Genomic DNA, 20,514 nt, shown 5'->3' with positions numbered 1-20,514 from the left:
TGCTGTATCAAACGCTCGTTTTGCAATCTCAATTGATGCTGGTTAATAACGGAGTAGCAACCTCGGGCGATCTCATATGCTCATACTTATGCTAATTTCGACAACTTCCGTTTGAATCGGTTATCCACAGCAAACTTGGCCTTACCCTTGAAATATTCGTGTCCCGGTAACTGCTTGAAATCAGTTTTGATGTGGGCCTCATCATCAATGCAAAAAGCGCCGATATTCCGTTAGCAGCTTCGTGTAGAATTTTCGGACGCGTGTTTTGGCGATACTCTTCTGGTGTTCGTCCCGATTTGGGAAGTTCTGTACCCTTTAGCTGAGAACAAAACATAGCGAAACATAAAGCATCGAAATATTTGGATTCCGTTTGAAATAAGCCATCAGCACTCTCTGGTTTTTTACGTATTCTATCCGGTTTTTGTTCCGCTCCTGACTTGTGGTCCACTGTCATCCGTTTCTGGAATCTTTGGAGGACCTTTAAGACGGTCGAATGATGTAGAGGATGCCGGGCTATTCGGACCTACCTAAGCAAATCGCCTTTTGAGGCAGGTAAATGTGAAAGAAATTATCGGTCCAAGGTTAATTGTTAGTTTGAAACAGTGCTAGACGATGATTTCCAAAACTACCTTTTTCATCATTTTACAATATATGGGTAATTCGGACCTTCCTACGGGGCGATTCAGACCTTTTTGCAATTGATTTATGTTTACCTATGCTATCTTTATTGAAAAATGCCGAAATATATCTCAGTAACCAAGCAGAATTTCAAAAAGCTGAAAACGCCACCTTGTAGAGGTTTTTTAGACAAGTAATGCGGCAAATCTAACTCGATTTGCCTGAAAATGGCGTATCATAAGATAGCACGACAGTGACGACTTGCCGCAGTTAATTTCTATTCTATAAATGGCGCTTCCGTTCCGTATACAGACCAGTAGATATAAAACGATTCTTTCCCCTGTCAGTCGTGTGTTATCAAGACAAATCGTTCAAAGACAAAGGGCAGAGAAATGAACAAAAATTGTCGCTCGTTCAGTAACGCCGATTTTTCAGCAACAGTGATCGATGAACACCACAGTCTGGCGATAAGTTAATTTTTCTAAGACGACTAAACTGAGTTTCTTACAGACAAGCAATAAATCCATGATCTGTTTTGGTGGCCCTTTTATCGTCTATTCTTAGGTTTTACAATCCTGAATTGAAACTCTTGCTGGTCATTTTAACAGTGCGGGTTGACTAGAATTGTATTAATTAATAGTGAAATATCAGTACACTGAAGTCTTCTTTATGCGACTTTTTTATGCGGATTTTCCAAGTCATCCGCTTTTTTTGCGGATTTTCAATGTTATGTGGTTTTATTCTAAACAGTTTAGAGGATGATTTAAAAAAATGCGATCTATTACACTAAATGTTGAGGTCATCAAGCTACATGTAAACTGTTGTTACGGCATTTAATTAGCAAGGGACTGGAAGGTGAAGTATATTTTTAAATATTAAGAGCCATAGTACTCAAGGGCGAGCAAGGAGTTGAAGGGAGTAAGTTTAGAAAAGCTTTGGAAAGGGCCATATGAGAAAGCTTATAGTTTACCGGCGACTTAACCCTTTGTCTGCTACCATAGGAGATCTTTTGGCATTAGAAATGCGAAACACCCGAGTCTACGGCATGTCCGGACAAGCGTAAAGTAACTTGTTACTTCATGCTGTCGGAACCGACAAAAAGTTAAGTCACGGCAAACCTCCACACTAAGCATTTGCGACGTTGAAACTCATTGAATGAGCTAGTTTTCTTTGTTTTTTGGTCCCAAATGCTTAGTGTGGAGCAAGCATGGGAAAAATCGCTTCGTGAACCGATCGTTCGCGCTTCGCAAGCAAGCTTTCTTCAGTTGTGATGCATTCTGTTAGCTTCGAAAATGATACCTAGCAACCTGTCGTTACGGACACATGCGATTCAAAGCTATAACAACCAACGAAGAAGCACATCAGTTGTGTTTTAATTCTTTCCTTCCCCAACGCGGATGGCTTCGTTCGCGAAGCTCTTCATAGGATTTTCATTATACAGTTTTATTTCATTTTCATATTCGCACAGTATAATTAATACTTGGAAAACCATATACCATTTTAAAACTAGCCGATAATCAATGGTTTAAAAAATTTGCAACAATGCACTGCTAACAAATAGGCCGCAAGGAACTTCAGTAGATCAAATTGCTAGTAGTGTATCGCAAAACTACCCATAACGCGATCTGTCAGCAAAAAAATCCAGTGCAAAAATAGGTACTATGTTTTAATCATGCATGAAGAAACCTTTGTGAGCTTCGCGAAGCTACGTGACAAACATCCACGAACGAAGAATTGACGCTGCTCTTAAATTTTTTAAGCTTCACTTTTTATTCGCAGTTTGCCCATCTAGTGACCTGCTCTGAAGTTATTAGAGTTCTCCCTTCGTGCATTGATTATGGTTAATTAGCGTGCACAAAATTTTGACTACTTTGTGATCCACAGTTAGCAACAGTCGCGCTAGTGAACGAATTTTCCCATGTCTGGTGTGGAGGTTTATATTGACCCCTTTTGGTAGCTTTCTCATATGACCCTTTCCACGCTTTTCTAAACTTACTCCCTTCAACTCCTTGCTCTCCCTTGAGTACTATGGTTCTTAATATTGAAAAATATACTTCACCTTCTAGTCCTTTGCTAATTACATGCCGTAACAACAGTTGACAAATTGACTCAATAGGTCGTTAACAAAACAAATGGTAAAAATACATTAAGCTACAGTTGAGGGATTCCATGAGAAACCGGCCGACCGCAAAATATGACCATCGTCGATTCGAACGAAACTTTGCAGGTGTGCTGTATGAATCTTCATGATATTCTCTGGCAATTGGAACATTTTGATATAAGAGTAATTTTTCAAAAAGGCGTAAACGTTTCTACGCGTATGAATTTCAAATTTTTTTTTTCGATTACTGTATTTCATACAGCAAAACTATCTGAGAACAAGTTACAGGAAATGAATACTTCTGTCCGAAAAAATATACACTGAAAAAATGTGTCATTTTTCAAAAAAACAAAAATTTATGGTAAAAATTTAAATTGCGAAAAAACCCATTTTTTAAGTTTTTTATATTTTGTTACCAAAAACCTAAAGAGAAAAGAAATATTTTGATTGTGATTGCATGATGGAGAAAAAATCGGTAAAAAAGTTTTTCTAACAATAACTTCGTACATGTTTTTAAATTTCATACAAATTGACATGCAAAATTGTAATTTTATTACAGAATATAATTCTAAGCACCATTTAAAATCAAAATGCATTTAACAAAAATCTTCCAAAATGCGATAGTTTTCGAAATTTGCTGCTTCAAAAACAATTAATTCGTGTAATTATGCTCTTTTAAAAAGTTATTCGCGTTACCCCATCAAAAATGTCAAAAATTTAATGTTTATCGTTTTAAAGACGTAAAAGCAACTTTTTAGTGTATTTGGATCATGGAGAAGCTTTCAATAAAAAAGTTTTCCTAACAACAACTTTTGACATTTTTTATAATTCTTACTATTTGCAGTCAAAACTACAATTTTCTTTTTGAATATGATTCTAAACGCAATTTTAAATCGAAATGCTCTTAACAAAAATTTTCTAAAATGTAGTTCTCGAGATATTTTAACTTTTGTTTAAACAACGCAATTATTTTGTTTTATTACGACCTTTTCATAGGTTAGTCGCGTTTCTCCATCAACAATAATAGGTTTTTCAAAAGGCCCGTAAACTTTCGTGCAACTTTCTCTTTGACATCAAGGCGATATTGTAAACCATTTGAAAGTTACATGAAAGCAACCAAAATATATTTCGACCATAGGGTCTGTTGATTAAACTATATAACTGAATCAACATTAAACTATATAACTGAATGGTAACAAAATAAAAAATTTAAAAAATGGGTTTTTTCGCAATTTAAATTTTTATCATGAATTTTTGTTTTTTTGAAAAATGACACAACATTTTTTTCAGTGTATATTTTCTTCAGATAGAAGTATTCATTCCCTGTAACTCGTTCTCAGATAGTTTTACTGTATAAAATACAGTAAACAAACAAAAAAAAATTGAAATTCATGCACGTAGAAACGTTTACGCCCTTTTGAAAAGTTGCTCTTGAGTCAAAATAATCTTATTACCTGTGGAAAATATTTAGTCTTGCATGACGGTGAAACGTGTAAAGTTTCATTGGAATCTAAGATGGTCGGTCACGATTTTAAAGATTTTCGGACGGATCTTCGTGGAATTCCTCAGTTGTTGACCATTCGGCAGTCGCGTCATTATCTACATTTATGCAAGTGCCTACAACTCTAAAAGTCTAAATTTGAGAACGCAGCGATTTCAGTGCAATACGTGACTTCCGGAAGATTAATAGTCGCTTTGAGATATCGGCAATAAAGACGTTGCAGTGGAAAAATGTTCTATAAATTCTAGTTTGCCAATTGCACCATTTATTCAACTGAAATCTCCTATGAGCGATAGTTCCGGACATCCCGTAACTCGCTGAGTTGAGATCACTTCAGCAGACGAAAGGGAAATATTTTCATGTTTGTTAATGGTCAACAATTACCCTCGGCGAGTGACTGTTCGTCTGGAATTTCAACTCAAAGTTAGCACATATTTATAGATTGTATAGGGTCATTCGCTTATTTTTTTCGGGTCAGAAAAATCTCTTGGAAATTTGTCTTACCCTATATCCTATTAGGAACTGAACCCAGGTGAGCTGCGTGCAAGCTAATCCATTTACCAACTACGATACGCCCGCCATTATGTTTGGAAATAGCTTACTTGAAGAGAAATGTAAATTAGTAGAAGAACCCCCACCGTTCCTTGTTTCACTTGATAATCAGCCTGACCTAACATCCACTCCCAGATAGGTTTCGGGCGGTTTCAAGAATTCGCATGCAAGTGTCTATAAGCCTCGTGATAGTCTACCAGTCAGTCTGTCTCTTGTTAGCATTTAGCACCTAGGAAAAGTGTGATAATGAACGATAGCGAGTGACACATGGAATATTTTCGTAGCGCTGCTCTTTTCAACAGAAACTGTAAACATGCTACCGCATTGAGGTTGTTGTTGCTGTTATGCATCACTTCAGGTAATCGGAATTAAAAGCATGTGATATTCCATTGTTATCACTACTATCTTGAGCGATGGGAGACAGCCGTGCGAGCCGAAAATAAAGCCTACGTGAAATGGAGACCGCGTTCGGCTCGTGTGGGAATATTACATATCATGCCATAACCGCGGTTTCGATGTGGGTAATTAGTCGGTGTGGGTGGCACTGGTGTCGAACCACATGTCTCGACCCGTCGGTGAAGGATTAGCCTTTGATTGTGGTCTGCACTGACGTCACGGTCTGATTGTAGAGGGATTTGTCGCATTCTTTCCCGCAGCAAAAAAAGTTGTACATAATGAAAAGTTAATTAGTTTTTATCTATTTTCCATTTGTTCTGTTTTACCCGTTCCAGTCTTTGTGATACGTGCAGTTATAGGCTTACGGTTCCCTAGCTACTATATCGAAATTTTTGACTCACGAGACTTTACCTACCTTATTTGGGTGGTATTTTCTGTCGCGTGGGGATCTTGTCAGAGTCACGATGTGTGAACATAATCCACCTAATGGTTCCATTATATCTTTCTTTTCTGCAGTTGTTGCTGATTGGAGATCAGTCCCAATTCAATTTTAATTTGATTAATGTCGATAAGCACGGATCAAAACACTGCTGTTTTAAATCGAATTCCTACATGTTAATTACGTTTGAAGTAGGGGAGTCCGGGGCTAGTTGGCGGTTGGGGTGAGTTGGCGGAACCCCTTTTCTCCGTTTCTATTAGACATAAAGTGCTGTCTCTCTCTGTTTACCTCAAGTAATGTGAAACGCATTATCCAATGTGTTCTGGTTGCGTGTTTTGTAGAAGCTGTGGGTGATATTGTGTTTTTGAGCATACTTTGTAAATTTTCTTAATTTTAAACACCTTAGGTTTTCAATCTATTTTCCGAACGATTATATTTTTCGATAGTGCGTGAAAAGAGCTTTCAGCATCTGTATAGATATCGTACCTATTCATAACCAAAAGTAATTTTTTAAATCCTTTTTAATAAAATATGCGGTTGGGGTAAGTTGGCGGTAACGCACACGGGGCAAGTTGGCGGTACTATTTATAGTGTAAAAATAGTCATCATATATTTTTATTTCTAGAATCCAAAGTAAGAGAAACTTTTTCTTGTGTCAATACAGGGGACAATTATTTCAGCAAATCGCCTGAAGAATTTCGAAAATTTGCTTTTGAATATGGAGTACGCGTCGAAGTCAAAATGACGGGGTATTGAGATTGAAATATAATGAAAAGTGCCGAATACTGTACAGTTTTATTGAAAAGACAATCGGCACATTTCATATGGACCACCTATGTAATTGTAGTTCCATTAGATTGCTTATTTTCTGGCAGTCCGCTAACTTACCCCATACATACCGCCAACTTACCCCGAGGCAGGGGTAAGTTGGCGGCTTTTCCGTGTCACATATTTTTGTCTCTAAAAATGAAGACAACGTATCAAACATATTAATAAAATTCAGAGATGTTGCCAACAGTCTACCCTTTCATGCAACGTGTTATATTAAAATCAAAGCGGTAAAAATGCAAATTTGCAGTGGATCATACCATGCAGATCGCTGTCTAGTCTTTCCTAGAATCACACCAAATTTGCGCCAGATGCAAAAGTATGTACATTGCCTTTCTAATCTTATCTGTCCCATATTCTTAATCATCCAGTCGAGAAAAATGTGATAAAAGATTAAAACATGTTTTTTGTCTAAGACAAATATGTTCTCCAAAATCCCTTTTGTCATTATATTTCCAATGAAATGGCTAATGTCTTCCTCTCCTAGATTGATAGGTTTTACGGTATTGCAAACATCATCAAGCATATTTTGTGCATCAGTGCTAAAGAACCTCCCACAGACAACTGCTTTAAGATGGTTATTGCATTACACCTCGATAGTGGTGCATCGAGGTGACTGAGAGGGCTCATAGGCTTTTTTTTATGTTTTAGGTTTTTTTCATACTCTGCACCAGCCCTAACTAACGTTCAACCTAAAACCTATTAATGGTTGTGTTCTAATAGTTGTAGTTTTTAGTATTAGTGTACAATTGTTATGTGTTAGTCTTGTGTCTATCTGTGTGTGTATTCGTCTGAGTATTTGTGTCAGCTAAGTCGGGGGATGGATGCAGAAGTGGCGTTTATGATAGAATAGTGAGTAATCCTTCCTAGGATTCGTGGCCACCTTTTACCGGTGTGCATTTGGTGCATTTGATTCGATTCATTCTGGAGCATCGAATTGGACAAATTAAGGTACGATTAGTTCACGGATGCACGTGAAGTATCCATTCTCGGTCAGCAGTCCATGATAAAATTCTAACAGAATGCAATTGCCGTTAATGTTAAATAAGTATCATTTGCTGACATACCGACGAGCCGAGTAGTTTGATCGCATGTTACATGAGTTTTTTATTCTACCTCGTTAGCCTGTTTTTGTTGTACTTCTATTAGTTTGCTTTTCCACTCATGTATAGCAAACATATTATCGGTCAATTTATACACTGCCAATTAATCTTCCTTTTTATTATTCGGTATGTTATTTTTTCCTTCTTCTACTGTATCTTAAAGATGACTCATACTAACACTCACTAACACAATCAATTGCGTATTCACAATCTCTCCCATGCAAAACGTATTAACGCCAGTTGGCGAAAAACCCAAACCTGGTCACATACATGACAAAGCACGTTTCGTCTAATGGTAAAGAACGATATCGTCGGAGACGGTATGCGTAATTGCAGTGAAGATTCCCATCTGCATCACTCTGGCTTAGGACGTGGAATGTTATAAACGGAGAAATGCACGGAATGCAAGGAGACTGGTCCGAGCGGGCTCATTGGTTAAGTGGTAGCAAGAGTGGGACAATGCGGAGAATGCAAGGTGGACCCACCGATTCATTCCAAATGTGTCTGCTTGGGTACATAGGAAGCATGGAGAGGTGAACTTCCATTTTTGACGCAGTTTGTGTCCGGGCATGGATGCTTCCGGAAGTACCTGCATCGGTTTGTACATGCTTCGTCAACCCTTTGTTCGGAGGATATGAACGTACAAGAGACACTGGAACACGTGGTCTTCGAATGCCCTCCGTCCGAAGTAGTATGCCTGGTATTACAGTGGATAATATCGTCGAAGAGATATGCCACGACGAGCATATCTGGGACGCTGTCAAAAGTGTGGTTACGAGTATATTCTCCGAGCTGCAGATGAAGTGGTAAAGGGACCAACAAAGTAGCGCCATTGGCTAGATCGCCTCCGTGGAATCACATATCGGGTTTCGGGAGGAATTCCGCCGCCGGGGAGCTCTCCGACGATGTAGACTGGGTCCACCGCCGGGGACTAGTTGACTAGTACGCGACGTAGCACCGGGTTCAGGTTGTCGGGGCGCCAGTAAACCGGACGTCAAGCTTCACTGGAAGCGCTGGACTGGTCTCGACACCCTAATGGATAGCTCGTAAATGGGCTAGATCCACCGCCGGGGATTAGACGAAGTAGACCGCGTCGAATAGCAAGCAGCGGGTCGTTGGGGCGCCAGTGAACCGCAAGCTACGCTCCACCCGGAATCGCTGGATGGACCTTAGTACCTAGTGGCTGGCCGTTGAGTAGGCTAAGGGTCCACCGCCGGGGACTAGAACGAGTAGACGAAGCGGGGAGTTAAATGGCTCACAGAAACCAACATTGTTATCGGGAGCAATCTACTGCCGGGAAATTCACGGTAGGGTAGATTCGCCGCCGTGGACTACCCGACAGAATCGTGCCGAAAAGGGGAGCTAATTGGCTCACTAAACAAACACCGGTACCGAGAGAAATTCGGTTACCGGGGAGATCTCAGTTGGAGTAGGATAATATCCGAGTTGAACTCGATATAGCTGGGGCTGAATGGTTCAAGGAGCGACTATCGGTGTAGGGGGAAATTGCTCCGTCGGGGAACTGTCGTTCGGAGTAGGGTGAGTTCACCGTTGGGGACTATCCAAGTAGATCGTGAAAAGGTCGAGAGCGGAATGACTCACGGAATCATGAGCTAAATGGCTCAAGGAATCAACACCTAAACGGCTCACGGGGACGAGAGCTAAAGGGCGACGTAATAGACGGAGACAAGAAGCAAGAGAAGAGTCGAAAGTTAAATCATAGCTCAAAGGTCGACCAATTTCATGAACCAAGTTAGGCTCCGAGATAGAGCAGAATAAAGAGGTGCGACGAAAGCACAACAAACCCCCCACGAAGTAATGCGTAGTTCCGTAGGAAGAGGGGCGTAAAGAGTAAGGAGTGTTTTAGTGGTTAGGCGCGAACGTGAGTCGTGTGTCCCACACAGTGGCAATACACTACCGGCCAGGCTATTGAATCTTTTTAAACCTTACTATAAAAACCTAGTTGGTGCTAGTTATTTACGAGATGAATTTAAAGCACAAAAATCAAACTTAAAAAATGATGCCCATGTTCACTAGACAACACGTTCCATGGTGACATGACCGAGAACTCTAGTGATATGGGGAAACTTACTCTCTTCTAGCATCTGTACCATGCACTTAAAATAAGCATCAGATTCGCGGTCCGCGCGCCATTATTCTAAAACACACGCGAATATGCGAATGTTCATACGGTTATCTGATCGAATTTATGCACGAGAAGTTGCATACGCGCTAGTACAAGCGACAAACACTTTGTTATATAAACGCTCAATAGCTTCGCGGTCATCCACACACACCTACGCCCGCAAACAGCATAACACCACGGTGACTACGTGAACATTTTAGCACTTATGCATTTACAAAAACAGTTTCACCAATGAACCTGCAAACAGCCGTTATGACGCGATCATGAATCGGTTATGTCCGGAAGTTGCTACTCTCGGCCCTAGCAGCCTAGGTCCACATGCCATGGCGCACATATCCACTAGACAAAATGCGACTTGTCCGGGTATTTTAGTGATATGGAAGAACTCACTCTATTCTAGCATCTGAACCGTACAGTGAAAATTAAGTATCTGATTCAAGGTTCGCGCGCGATTATCCAAGAATACACGCGAATATAAGAATGGTCACACAATTATAAAATCGAATTCATAACTACAAACGTCCACACAACATACAAACACCCTACGCCGGTACATCTGCACCATACACTCAATATCACAATCAGAATCATGGCCCGCTGCAATTGGCTTTAAGCAGTGTTCTGGTGGGTGACGTTTCCTGTCTCTCTGCAATTGTAATGAGTGATTCTGACGAGGAGCCCTTCTGAGACCCTAGCTCTACACCAGTAGGACAACTCTCGAATAAAGAAATTAATTATATTAAACTAAATCTTTCAACTGGGAATACAGTTTGATAAACTAGTACTCTATGTCTTTCTTGTATGTCTTCAACATCAAATTCAATCTAATTCTTATTAGATAAGAAGTGTATCAAAACATTTGTTTAATATATTCAGTAATTCTGTCCATACCATTCCTACATTATTCACCCTTAATATCGTGCTAATATGAATTTTCTGTTTTCCACTTATTTTTAGAGAATCAAGTTTCACTGCTGACCAGGTTCGCGTGGTTCTTTTCCGCGAATGTGACATCCGAGGTCGAAAACTACTATTTGACTCCAGTGCGGTCGAGAAAATTTCCGACGTATCCAATGCAGCAACAACGACGGCAGGAACTACGTCCAGTTGCAGCACCGCGACACAAAGCCACAAAGCGATCCAACAGTGTGGAAAATGTGATCATTGTAAAGTTTTATATCAGGTTGGTATAATGCATTAATTTTGGCCTACATATGAACTTCATTTTTTTTTTGTTTAATTGACAGCACAACAGCAATACCAAAAGCGATATCAAGTCATTGGCCGAGATGGTTTTTGGTTCTGCCCCGATAGCATTCCAGGGCAGCAGTTTAAAGGTACATTGGTTAAAAACTCCAAAAGCCATTATGTATTCCCATGTGTTTCCTACGCCGGGACGATATGCAGCCAACAGTAGCAGCAACAGCAGTAAAAAAGTCTCCACTTCCATCTACTTGGGCTCTGAACTGCCAGGTAATGGTCAGAGTGGACTATATTACGACCGACATCCATCGGGAAGTGATCTTAGCTCGATAGATACAACGTCGCTACGGTCGTTTACTGTTACTTCGTCCACTTCGACGCAATACGATACTTCGTACAACCACAGACAAAGGCCACCGCTGCCAATCGAGTTTGCGCATTTGGATCATCTGGCAGATCCGAGACTTTCAACCAACAGTGGCCTTGACTCAGGGTATGGCGGAACGGACCCTTGGGCGTTTTCATCAAGTCAATCACGCCATCCACTGTCTTCCCACCGAAGCAGTTTAGCATCAATTTCAAGTGATTTTGAATGTTTTCGAAGACTTAGTATAGATACCAGTATTGATATTCCGCAACCTCTGAATTGCACTAGTTTAGACGACTGTAGTCAGTATGGCAGCTTTCATCGACGCGTGTCGAAAAATCTGTCCACCTCATTCGAAAACCGACTCACTCTAGCAGATCACGTGGGACACATTGACGAGCTCAATCCGACCGGTTCGGTGAACATTAGCAGTCAAGTGACAGCGAGCGATGGTTGCGTCGGTGGTAGAAATCGAAGGAACAGTGAAACCATAGAACTGACTAGACGAAAAGCGTTTAGCGGGGAAGTTCTTTCAACTGCGACCAATTATCACGGGAGACCCTTGCACAAAAAGGCACGTCTAGGAATTGCGCTGTGCGTTCAATTAAACGATGACATGCTGCAGGAAATTGAAGCATTCTGCTCGGAACACATGAGTATATTTGAATCAATGCTGTGCCGTTTAAGAATGGCTGCCGAAAACGCATGCTACAGGTGGCCGCAGTTACTCCAGGTAGGCTTGATACAAACCCCCTTCACATACCTGATCAACCTGATTTGTTAATTTATTGTTACAGATAATGCTGGCTGCATGGCACTCAACGCAGCAGTGGTTAGTGGATTTTTTCACTGCACCCAAACTGGTAAATCCTGTGTGGCTAACGCTAAGCAGTGGCGCGTGCACTCTTGGAACTCATAGCAGTACATATCCTAATCGAGCGGCGCTTACAATCGCTAATAATTTTATGAACGATCTTTGTTCTCTGCTATCGCTAGCCGACATTAAGGATACAAATTTGTAAGTATTTATGCTTTTACTTATATTAGCATTTAAAAAATTTGCTGGTTATTTCTCTCAAATTGTGATTTAGCTTAGCTTAGAGCATGTAGTTGTCAAAATACATTTTAACGCTACCTTTTTTCCTTTCTTTTTTCAGCTTTATGAGCACACTACTAACGGCGGTATTAACGCACCACCTGGGCTGGGTGAGTACCATTGCTCCGGTGAGTGGTTCCGCTGACGAGGCAGATACAGGTTCCGCTACAATACAGCGAGAGAAGGAGAAGCTGTGCAAACTAACCGCCAATCACCCGTACAACGTACTGTGGGCCCAATTAAGCGATTTGTATGGAGCCGTCGGACACCCGGTGAAACTGTCGAGAACAATTATCTGCGGAAGCCCTCAATTGAGCAATACCATGGATAAAATTCTAAATGTGCTATCTTACTTTATAAGGTGCAGCGAGATCAAGCGGGCAGTCCACGTAGAGGCTTTCGACGAGAACAAAGTTGAGCAGGCATTCGCTGCACAAAGGATTATAAATAATTATAACAACAGTGTGATGGGCTTTGGTGGGAATAACAGTGGAGAAAATAGAGGAGAACACAAATCCCCCAGATTGTTGCGATCCGGATCTGGGATGGTTCGTTCGGCAACCAGGACCAAAGACTTAACATCGATGGCTGGTAATGCAGCAAGTCCTGCTGAGAGCGAACTGTCCAAGCTAATGAAGAAAACCGTTATGAATGATATTCCAAACGTTCTGGCTTTTCGTGATTCAAGGTTCGTACAGCAGGAGTTAAGGATAGGCAATAAGAGCATGGACACCGAGATGGTAATGGATGCAAATCAAAAGCGATTCCTGGAGATGATCTATCATATAAAGAAAGAAGTTGCTGGTTCACAGATTAGAATGACTTTGACGCAACCTGATGAGACAGGACAAGAAGCTATAGAACTGGACGTTAATGACAAGGATGATGTGGAATCTGTTCGACTGTCACGATTGATCACAGATACCAACATAGGAGAGGGCGAACACAGTCAAAGAATACTCTGGGGTCTTGGACGGATTAAAGAAGGATTTTCAATGGAGCAGATGAAGTACGTTGATGGCTTTCGAGGTGACTACGAAGTATCGAGGCAAAATAAACCAAAAGAGGACGTAGTATTTGTACTAGGAGAAAATGAACAGTTAGTGAATATCAAACATGCACAGTCGTCGGCTGCTTCTGGAAAATCAGCCGAACAAGGGGCAGTGGGTGGTAAAATCTCTTGTTCGCACAGTAAACTTCGAAAACATTCCGTAATTTTCAATTTTGATCGCTATCCAAAAGTAGTGGAAAATTATCTGAAAAGTCAAAATTTGGAGCTCACTGAATACGATATTCTCGACAAAAGAGTCAAGTTGGAAATGGTACACAAACCTAACCTGGAAGCAGAATCTGCTCCTCAGCCTGATCCTATTGAAAAAGAATGCGACGTCTGTCGGAACACTTCTCTCTTCTACCTACAAACTCCGACCAATGCATCAGAACTGGAATTTTCCAACGATCTCAACGAGGAAAGCAGCTACGGTTCTTTTCACGAGTCTACGAGTAAATCGAGCCTGGAGGAGGAACTACGAAAATATCCAGGGTTTCAACCGCACGATAACATTCCGAGGCTGTATTCAACAACTATGGCAACGTTGGAAGAAAATTGTGAACTTAATGCTAAGCATCCGGACAGTATTTTAAAGCTGGTGGAGATTCCAATGTTTAAAACTACGAGCGCTAGCTTGAATGACGAGAACAACAACGATAAGACTGATAAGCTAGGCAAATATGCGCCTAAAGCTGGGTTTATCCCTTCCCTGTTCTCCCGTGTTACCGATCACTACATCCCAGACATGATTCTGCAAGGTACGACTGCTCCTTCCAACAAATGGGAAAAAGCATTGAAGAAAGACCTAGGATTGGCTTCCAAGTTCACTCTAATGGAACAGTATCCTATAGAAAATTTAGCTGTGGTAGCTAACCTGGAAACGCACGAGGTTCGCATTGTATCGTCTCACACTGCATCGTTGATTCCATCTAACTGTGATGGCGATCTGGTCGGTATGTCGCAACTGGTTTCGTATATGCTGGAAACGGTTCATGCCATGTGGAGTTCTGGTTTATCAGCTTTTCAGTGTATGGCATTCATCGAATCGAAAATGCGCGAATTCTATCTGCAGTCGGAAACGATTGCTAGTTTTCTACTTGCTACGGATTTTTGCACCATTGGATCAATCACTTCAGCATTGGATATCACTGCCAACGATATGCCGTTGTTATTGTCGGTGGCTTCAATTCATGCACCCGAAGTTACAAAACGGTACGGAATACAGTGTCGATAACGATGCTGATATTGGGAGGTTCGTTTTTGTGATATTAGAGTTTAAGACCCAAAGGGCATTGAACGCTTCAGGAAGATCTGTTAGGTGTTAAACAAGTATTTAAACCAGGTGTAAGCAAAGACTTATCTTCGAATCAGTGAGGGTATAGCTAGCTCTCTTCCTTGGCGGAGGTCATTTTTAAGACCAACGTTAAGTTGTGTTGTGATTTTAGGATAGCCGAAAATTTGACTATCTTTAGCATCAGTTAGGACTATAACTAGATAGTAATTTTGTCGGTTCGATTCTTGCTACTAGAAGAATAAAGTATTGTAATTTATTTGTCCAATTATTAGAAACCAAAAATGGTAAAATAACTAGCTATGCGCTACTGCTTAAATACGAAATAACAATTACAACCAGTTTATTTCTTATAACTGATTGCTATTTTGGAATTGAAATGATGACATCCATGCCGCAAATGTTTTTTTTTTTTCGAAAAAACTAAGAATGAAACCATTGCTTTCTTTTCCATTTAAATTAAATATGTGTATAATACAGGTTACGGGTGAATGAACAGATCCAAAATGCTTTTACTGCCTATAATCGAAAGTAAGCCCATGTAGATAGGAAATTCCATAGAATATGTGACTGATTTGCGATTATGAGTAGTTAAACTCTTGTCAACTCCTATTCGGCAGTTTTCAAGGCGCCATCCATGTTGTCGGTTTATTTATAAATACTTGATTTGCCTATAGTTTTCGGCAAAGCAAAATAAAAAAAAATACAGCATAAAGCAAAATATTCAAACGTATTCCTTTTCGTATATATCATTAGTTCTTAGGTTGCCAGCAAGTTTTTTTATTTTAATTCGTTTATTTGGCACAGCTCAAGGCGTTAGCTTCACGGAGCCGTGGGTCTTTTATATATTTACATAATGTAAACAATAAAAATAATAAACAATTAATGCTAAGATCGATCCTGTACGCGCGACTTGCCATTGCGCGCGGAGATCCGTTTTCGTGCCGGGAAAAAATTTGCATCCACGTCAACTATATCATGGGGGTCATTTGTATCTCTGTCGTCTTCGCACATGGCCGGGTCATCATCGGGGTTACTGCCTTGATGTTCGCGATCAGGTGTTGTTCCTAACTTCTTTCCCTTTCGGGTCACGAGCGTAAACCCTCCGTCATTGCTAGTAGCTTCCTCATTGCTGGAATTAACTGTTGAGTTTGTGGTATTTGACGCGGCTTTCGCAGTTGTTATTATTGCTTGAACAGCAGCCACAAGTTTGGCAACAGTTTGTGGCTCAGGGAATGATATTGGAGACTGAGTGTTGGAATTTCTTTCTGTAGATGAGCTTTTCTTAGCGGTTTCTGGGCAGGGTTGTCCGTAAGGTGCCGTTTGTTCACAGAACTGGCACGTGTTAGTTTGTCCTTGATATGTACATAGAGTTCGCTGTATAATGGTATCACCCCCTTCTGTTGTGTACTGCATGGTAAGATAGGAGGGAATGGGTTGGTCTACCCGCATTCTCACCACAAAAACACCATTTGAAATACCTGGAAAGTAGTTCCTCCACGTATCCTCCGTAATGGATTCTACTTCTCCGAAATACGACATGAATCTTTTAATGGCCACTTTGCAAGTACGTGGTGCCAAATCATGCAATTTAACCTCCACGTTTCCGTTATCCATATACACAGGGATCTTGATTTTGGCAGTGTCACAATCCAGAACGTGTTTCAAATTGTTTTGCGAAATGAATCTTTTTGCCTGGGCGAATTTGTTGAACGTTATCAGCACCGCGTGTCTGACGTGCTCCAACTGGATGAAACTGACGTCTGAAAACCGAAGCTGCATTTTCTCCTTCAGCAAATGTTCCACATCACCAATACTCGGTCTTATGCGGAAAGACCGGAAGTCAATGGCCACCGTGTTAGCCCGAATAATCACATTATGTTGTCGAGACTCAGTCATCTTGATAGAATAATAGTAACGGTTTCCTTTGTTCTTCAGACAAAGTACACAAGAAAAAAGCAACTGCTTGCGCTGGCTTGGGTAGCAGCAGAGAGCTTACTGATATTGTGACTGATGCCTTCGGTGGTTGAGAATAGACTTGCCAGCAAGTTTTTGGTGTAACTAATACTTGTATTTGCTATTTGAGGAATTCCACGAAGATCCGTCCGAAAATCTTTAAAATCGTGACCGACCATCTTAGATTCTAATGAAACTTTACACGTTTCACCGTCATGCAAGACTAAATATTTTCCACAGGTAATAAGATTATTTTGACTCAAGAGCAACTTTTCAAAAGGGCGTAAACGTTTCTACGTGCATGAATTTCAAATTTTTTTTGTTCGATTACTGTATTTTATACAGCAAAACTATCTGAGAACGAGTTACAGGGAATGAATACTTCTGTCTGAAAAAATATACACTGAAAAAATGTGTCATTTTTCAAAAAAAAAAAAACAAAAATTTATGATAAAAATTTAAATTGCGAAAAAACCCATTTTTTTAAATTTATATTTTGCTACCAAAAACCTAAAGAGCCAACCATTTTGCATGATGGAGAAAAAATCGGTAAAAAAGTTTTCCTAACAATAACTTCATACATGTTTTTAAATTTCATACTAATAGACATACAAAATTGTAATTCTATTACAGAATATAATTCTAAGCACCATTTAAAATCAAAATGCATTTAACAAAAATCTTCCAAAATGCGATAGTTTTCGAGATATTTGAAATTTTGCTCCTTCAAAAACAATTAATTCGTGTAATTATGCTCTTTTTAAAAGTTATTCGCGTTACCCCATCAAAAAATGTCAAAAATTTAATGTTTATCGTTTTAAAGACGTACAAGCAACTTTTTTAGTGTATTTGGATTCTGGAGAAGCTTTCAATAAAAAAGTTTTCCTAACAACAACTTTTGACATTTTTTTATAATTGCGGTCGGCCGGTTTCTCATGGAATCCCTCATTTGCGTTAGTTATAATTTTTGTTTAAACGCAAGAACAATTTATAAAACAGAACTTGATTGTTAAGTATAGCTCATTAAAGCAATTTTATCAATTCTGTAATCCAAAAAGAACTGAAATTTACTGAACGTGGTGAATTTGGTACCACTTGCATCTGGTAGGGGAGACTGAGGAGACTTGATCCCGTTTTTTATTTTTCAATCCAACTCCGTGAAATGATAAAAGAATTATGTATTTTTTGTAGTTTTAGATTGTTTCTAGGGATGACTGATAATCACAAAAAAATGCATGGAAATATTGTACTGGACATGAGCTATGAGCGTTTCTGCAGAACAATAAAAAATAGAAAATTCTTAGATTGGTGGAGACTCAACCCCTAATTTGGGGGCACTTGATTCATTTTTGAAAACGTGTTTAAAAGAGCATGTAGGGTAATAAACCTATTTTTGCCGTGTTTCTGTTATCACCCTACCCATCTGAAGCCTTTGGTTAGAGAAGATTTTCACCATTCTCAAGACAATTTTGTTATTATATTGGCTCTTAATAAAAGGCGAATCACCTTAAGGTTAAAACCTCTATAATCGAAATAAAAAATGGCTCCTAATAATAAAGCAAAGAAGCTGAAATAATAAAATTAATAATGAAATAATATGGTACCCTCCTTAATAGGGCAAAAATAGGTACCTTACCCCATTCAATGCTATAAATGGATTGCAGTATTGGTTAAATTCTTGTGATTAGATGTTGTTATTTTTGTTACTACATATTACGCATCTCTCACCTGATTTTTATGAATTCCCCAAATCTCCGTGCAATTATTTGAAAGCTGTCTTTATTATGGTTGAGGAACGTTAAATGTGGGATACATGTTTGTTTATGTTTATTACTTTCACCAACAGGCCCCTTGGCCCAAATGGTGGTTGCTTAAACTAATTACATTTTAAAATTGCCAACATTTTCGCTTTTATCGCATTCCGCGTCCGGTTGAAGTCAAAGGCCGTCGCCACACTGTAAAAATTCGCTGGAGTCCGGTAACAGCGCTCTGGCAACCATAGTTGGTTCTCCTGAACGGAACTCGCAGAAGAGAGTTATTACGTAGAGCTCGAACGCGGGCTTGAAGATCCAGACGAGGATTGTAGGGCAATCCACTCTGGCAGAGAGTAAGTCCGAGACGAACAGGGCTCGAGAGCAGTCCCTCCGAATGCTGAGTGTATTGAGGTGTATTAGATGGCAACGGTTTTCATAGCTCGGCTGCAGAAATCTGGTTCGCCATGGGAGTTGCCGAAGGGCGAAGCGTATGAACCTGCGTTGGACAGCCTCGATTTTGTCAATCCCGTTCTGGTAGTACGGATTCCAAACAGCAAAACAATATTCTAACGTAGGTCGGACCTGAAGTTTTTCGCTATTCGGAAGATGAACCCAAGCTGTCGTACATGGTTGCTATGTATACTGTAGTAAACATTTACAGTACAATGAAGCGTTCCTTTTTGACAATTTTTCCTTTGTTATTTTATGGCAACAATCACCTCAATTGTTCTGGTTTGAATTTGGTTATTTTCAGTGGTGTGTATGAAGCATGGCGAAGGGGATCAAATCTCCACGAATTTGAAGGGATCAAGTGAACCCATAGCATCTATTTCAGCAAACTTTAGTAAAAATAAAGTTAAGCAAAAAACAGCTCAACCATAACGTATTCATATAATTGACATTCTCCTGTCATTCTGTATGAAAAAGTAGAGTATGTAGGGTGATTTAATCAATTGTATAAAAGTTTGAAAATTTATAAAATAAATCTTCAGTTCTGAGATTTTTTTAAATTGGTAAAAATTTGGTTACACATGTGCAATTTCTTTTTTTTGTAAATAATGTTTGGATAAAACTACGCAACTTTCTAGTATATTCGATTAATGTATTCTGATCCGCCTTTGAGTTACAATGATGGGATCAAGTCTCCCTGTACAAAACGTTGCATAACGCAGGGCTGCTTTTTGGAACAACTTGTGTTCTAATTCAGCCCTTCGTTATGCAAATTTGCGACATTGTGACAGGTTTGCTAAGCGCGGTGTTTCATGAAGCGCGGCCGTTCCTTTGCTTTCCTAGATTTTCAGAGTAGCGTGCACTCAGCGCACTGGCGCGACTTCCGGAAGGTTATTGGCATTATACTATATCGTAATCTTCGCTAGTAATTTCTGCATTAGATGACAACCATGATGTGTGTATTTACTAAAGTTTGGCAACACTGTTAACTGTCAAAGGAGGTTTTCTAATTCTGCTTGGTTAATCAAACGTTTCGCATGGAAACAAAATTTTCTATACATTAGTAATTCGAATTGTTCCGACTCAAATATTCTATGTTTTTAATAAACATAGACTATTTGGTGCTTATTTTGGCGTAGATAGATCTATATATTCTAAAAAATATAGTTCTATAGAACTTAGAAACAAAGAAGAAAAAATCGCGATGAAAGTGAGAACACTTTTCAAAATTGAAAAACTTTATGTTTCCAATCCGTCCCAGTGGAAACTCTTGTACCCTGATTAAGTTTAATTCAAATACTACTAGATCGGCGAAAAAACCTGCGCAAATTTACGCCATTTTGAATGTGAGCTATTTGAATAATTAGCTATTTTTGACATTATTCCTCGTTTAAACTTTTACAAAGTGCATGCATAATTCTAGGTAAGATTCAGGTTTAATTACCTGGGATACAAAATGATGGTTTTATTCAACATACAGTGAAGACCCGATTTTATCAGTCCTCGATCTCGTCCACCCCCGATTTTGTCAGCCTCATATGAAAATTTATAATTGGTAGTTTGGTGGGCTCTAGCAGACGAACCAGGTTGAATTCGAGTAAATCCTTTCTTGAGCATACTTTTCCTATCTTTGAGATCCGAAATACACTGGAATATCCCTCC

The 20,514-nt window shown here is 39.7% G+C and overlaps 1 protein-coding gene and 1 long non-coding RNA gene across 6 annotated transcripts in view; one reads left to right on the top strand and one right to left on the bottom strand.

Annotated features, from left to right (window-relative positions):
• Positions 1–15,199, top strand: part of LOC131691677 (folliculin-interacting protein 2) — a 46,175-nt gene extending 30,976 nt beyond the window's left edge. For all 5 annotated transcript variants that reach the window (XM_058978254.1, XM_058978252.1, XM_058978255.1 and 2 more), the window contains 4 exons: positions 10,642–10,867; positions 10,932–11,987; positions 12,052–12,272; positions 12,412–15,199. In XM_058978254.1, coding sequence (XP_058834237.1) covers positions 10,642–10,867; positions 10,932–11,987; positions 12,052–12,272; positions 12,412–14,635 — 3,727 coding nt within the window. In that variant the 3' untranslated portion in view covers positions 14,636–15,199. The remainder of the gene's footprint in view (positions 1–10,641; positions 10,868–10,931; positions 11,988–12,051; positions 12,273–12,411) is intronic.
• LOC131691685 (uncharacterized) overlaps positions 1–20,514 on the bottom strand; it is a 124,889-nt gene that overhangs the window by 13,565 nt on the left and 90,810 nt on the right. The gene's annotated exons all lie outside the window — the stretch shown is intronic.

The sequence above is a fragment of the Topomyia yanbarensis genome, chromosome 3 (assembly GCF_030247195.1).
Source record: "Topomyia yanbarensis strain Yona2022 chromosome 3, ASM3024719v1, whole genome shotgun sequence".
Classification (NCBI taxonomy): Eukaryota; Metazoa; Arthropoda; class Insecta; order Diptera; family Culicidae; genus Topomyia; species Topomyia yanbarensis.
The sequence above is the reverse complement of the archived record's forward strand: the minus strand, read 5'-3'. Positions and strand labels throughout refer to the sequence as shown.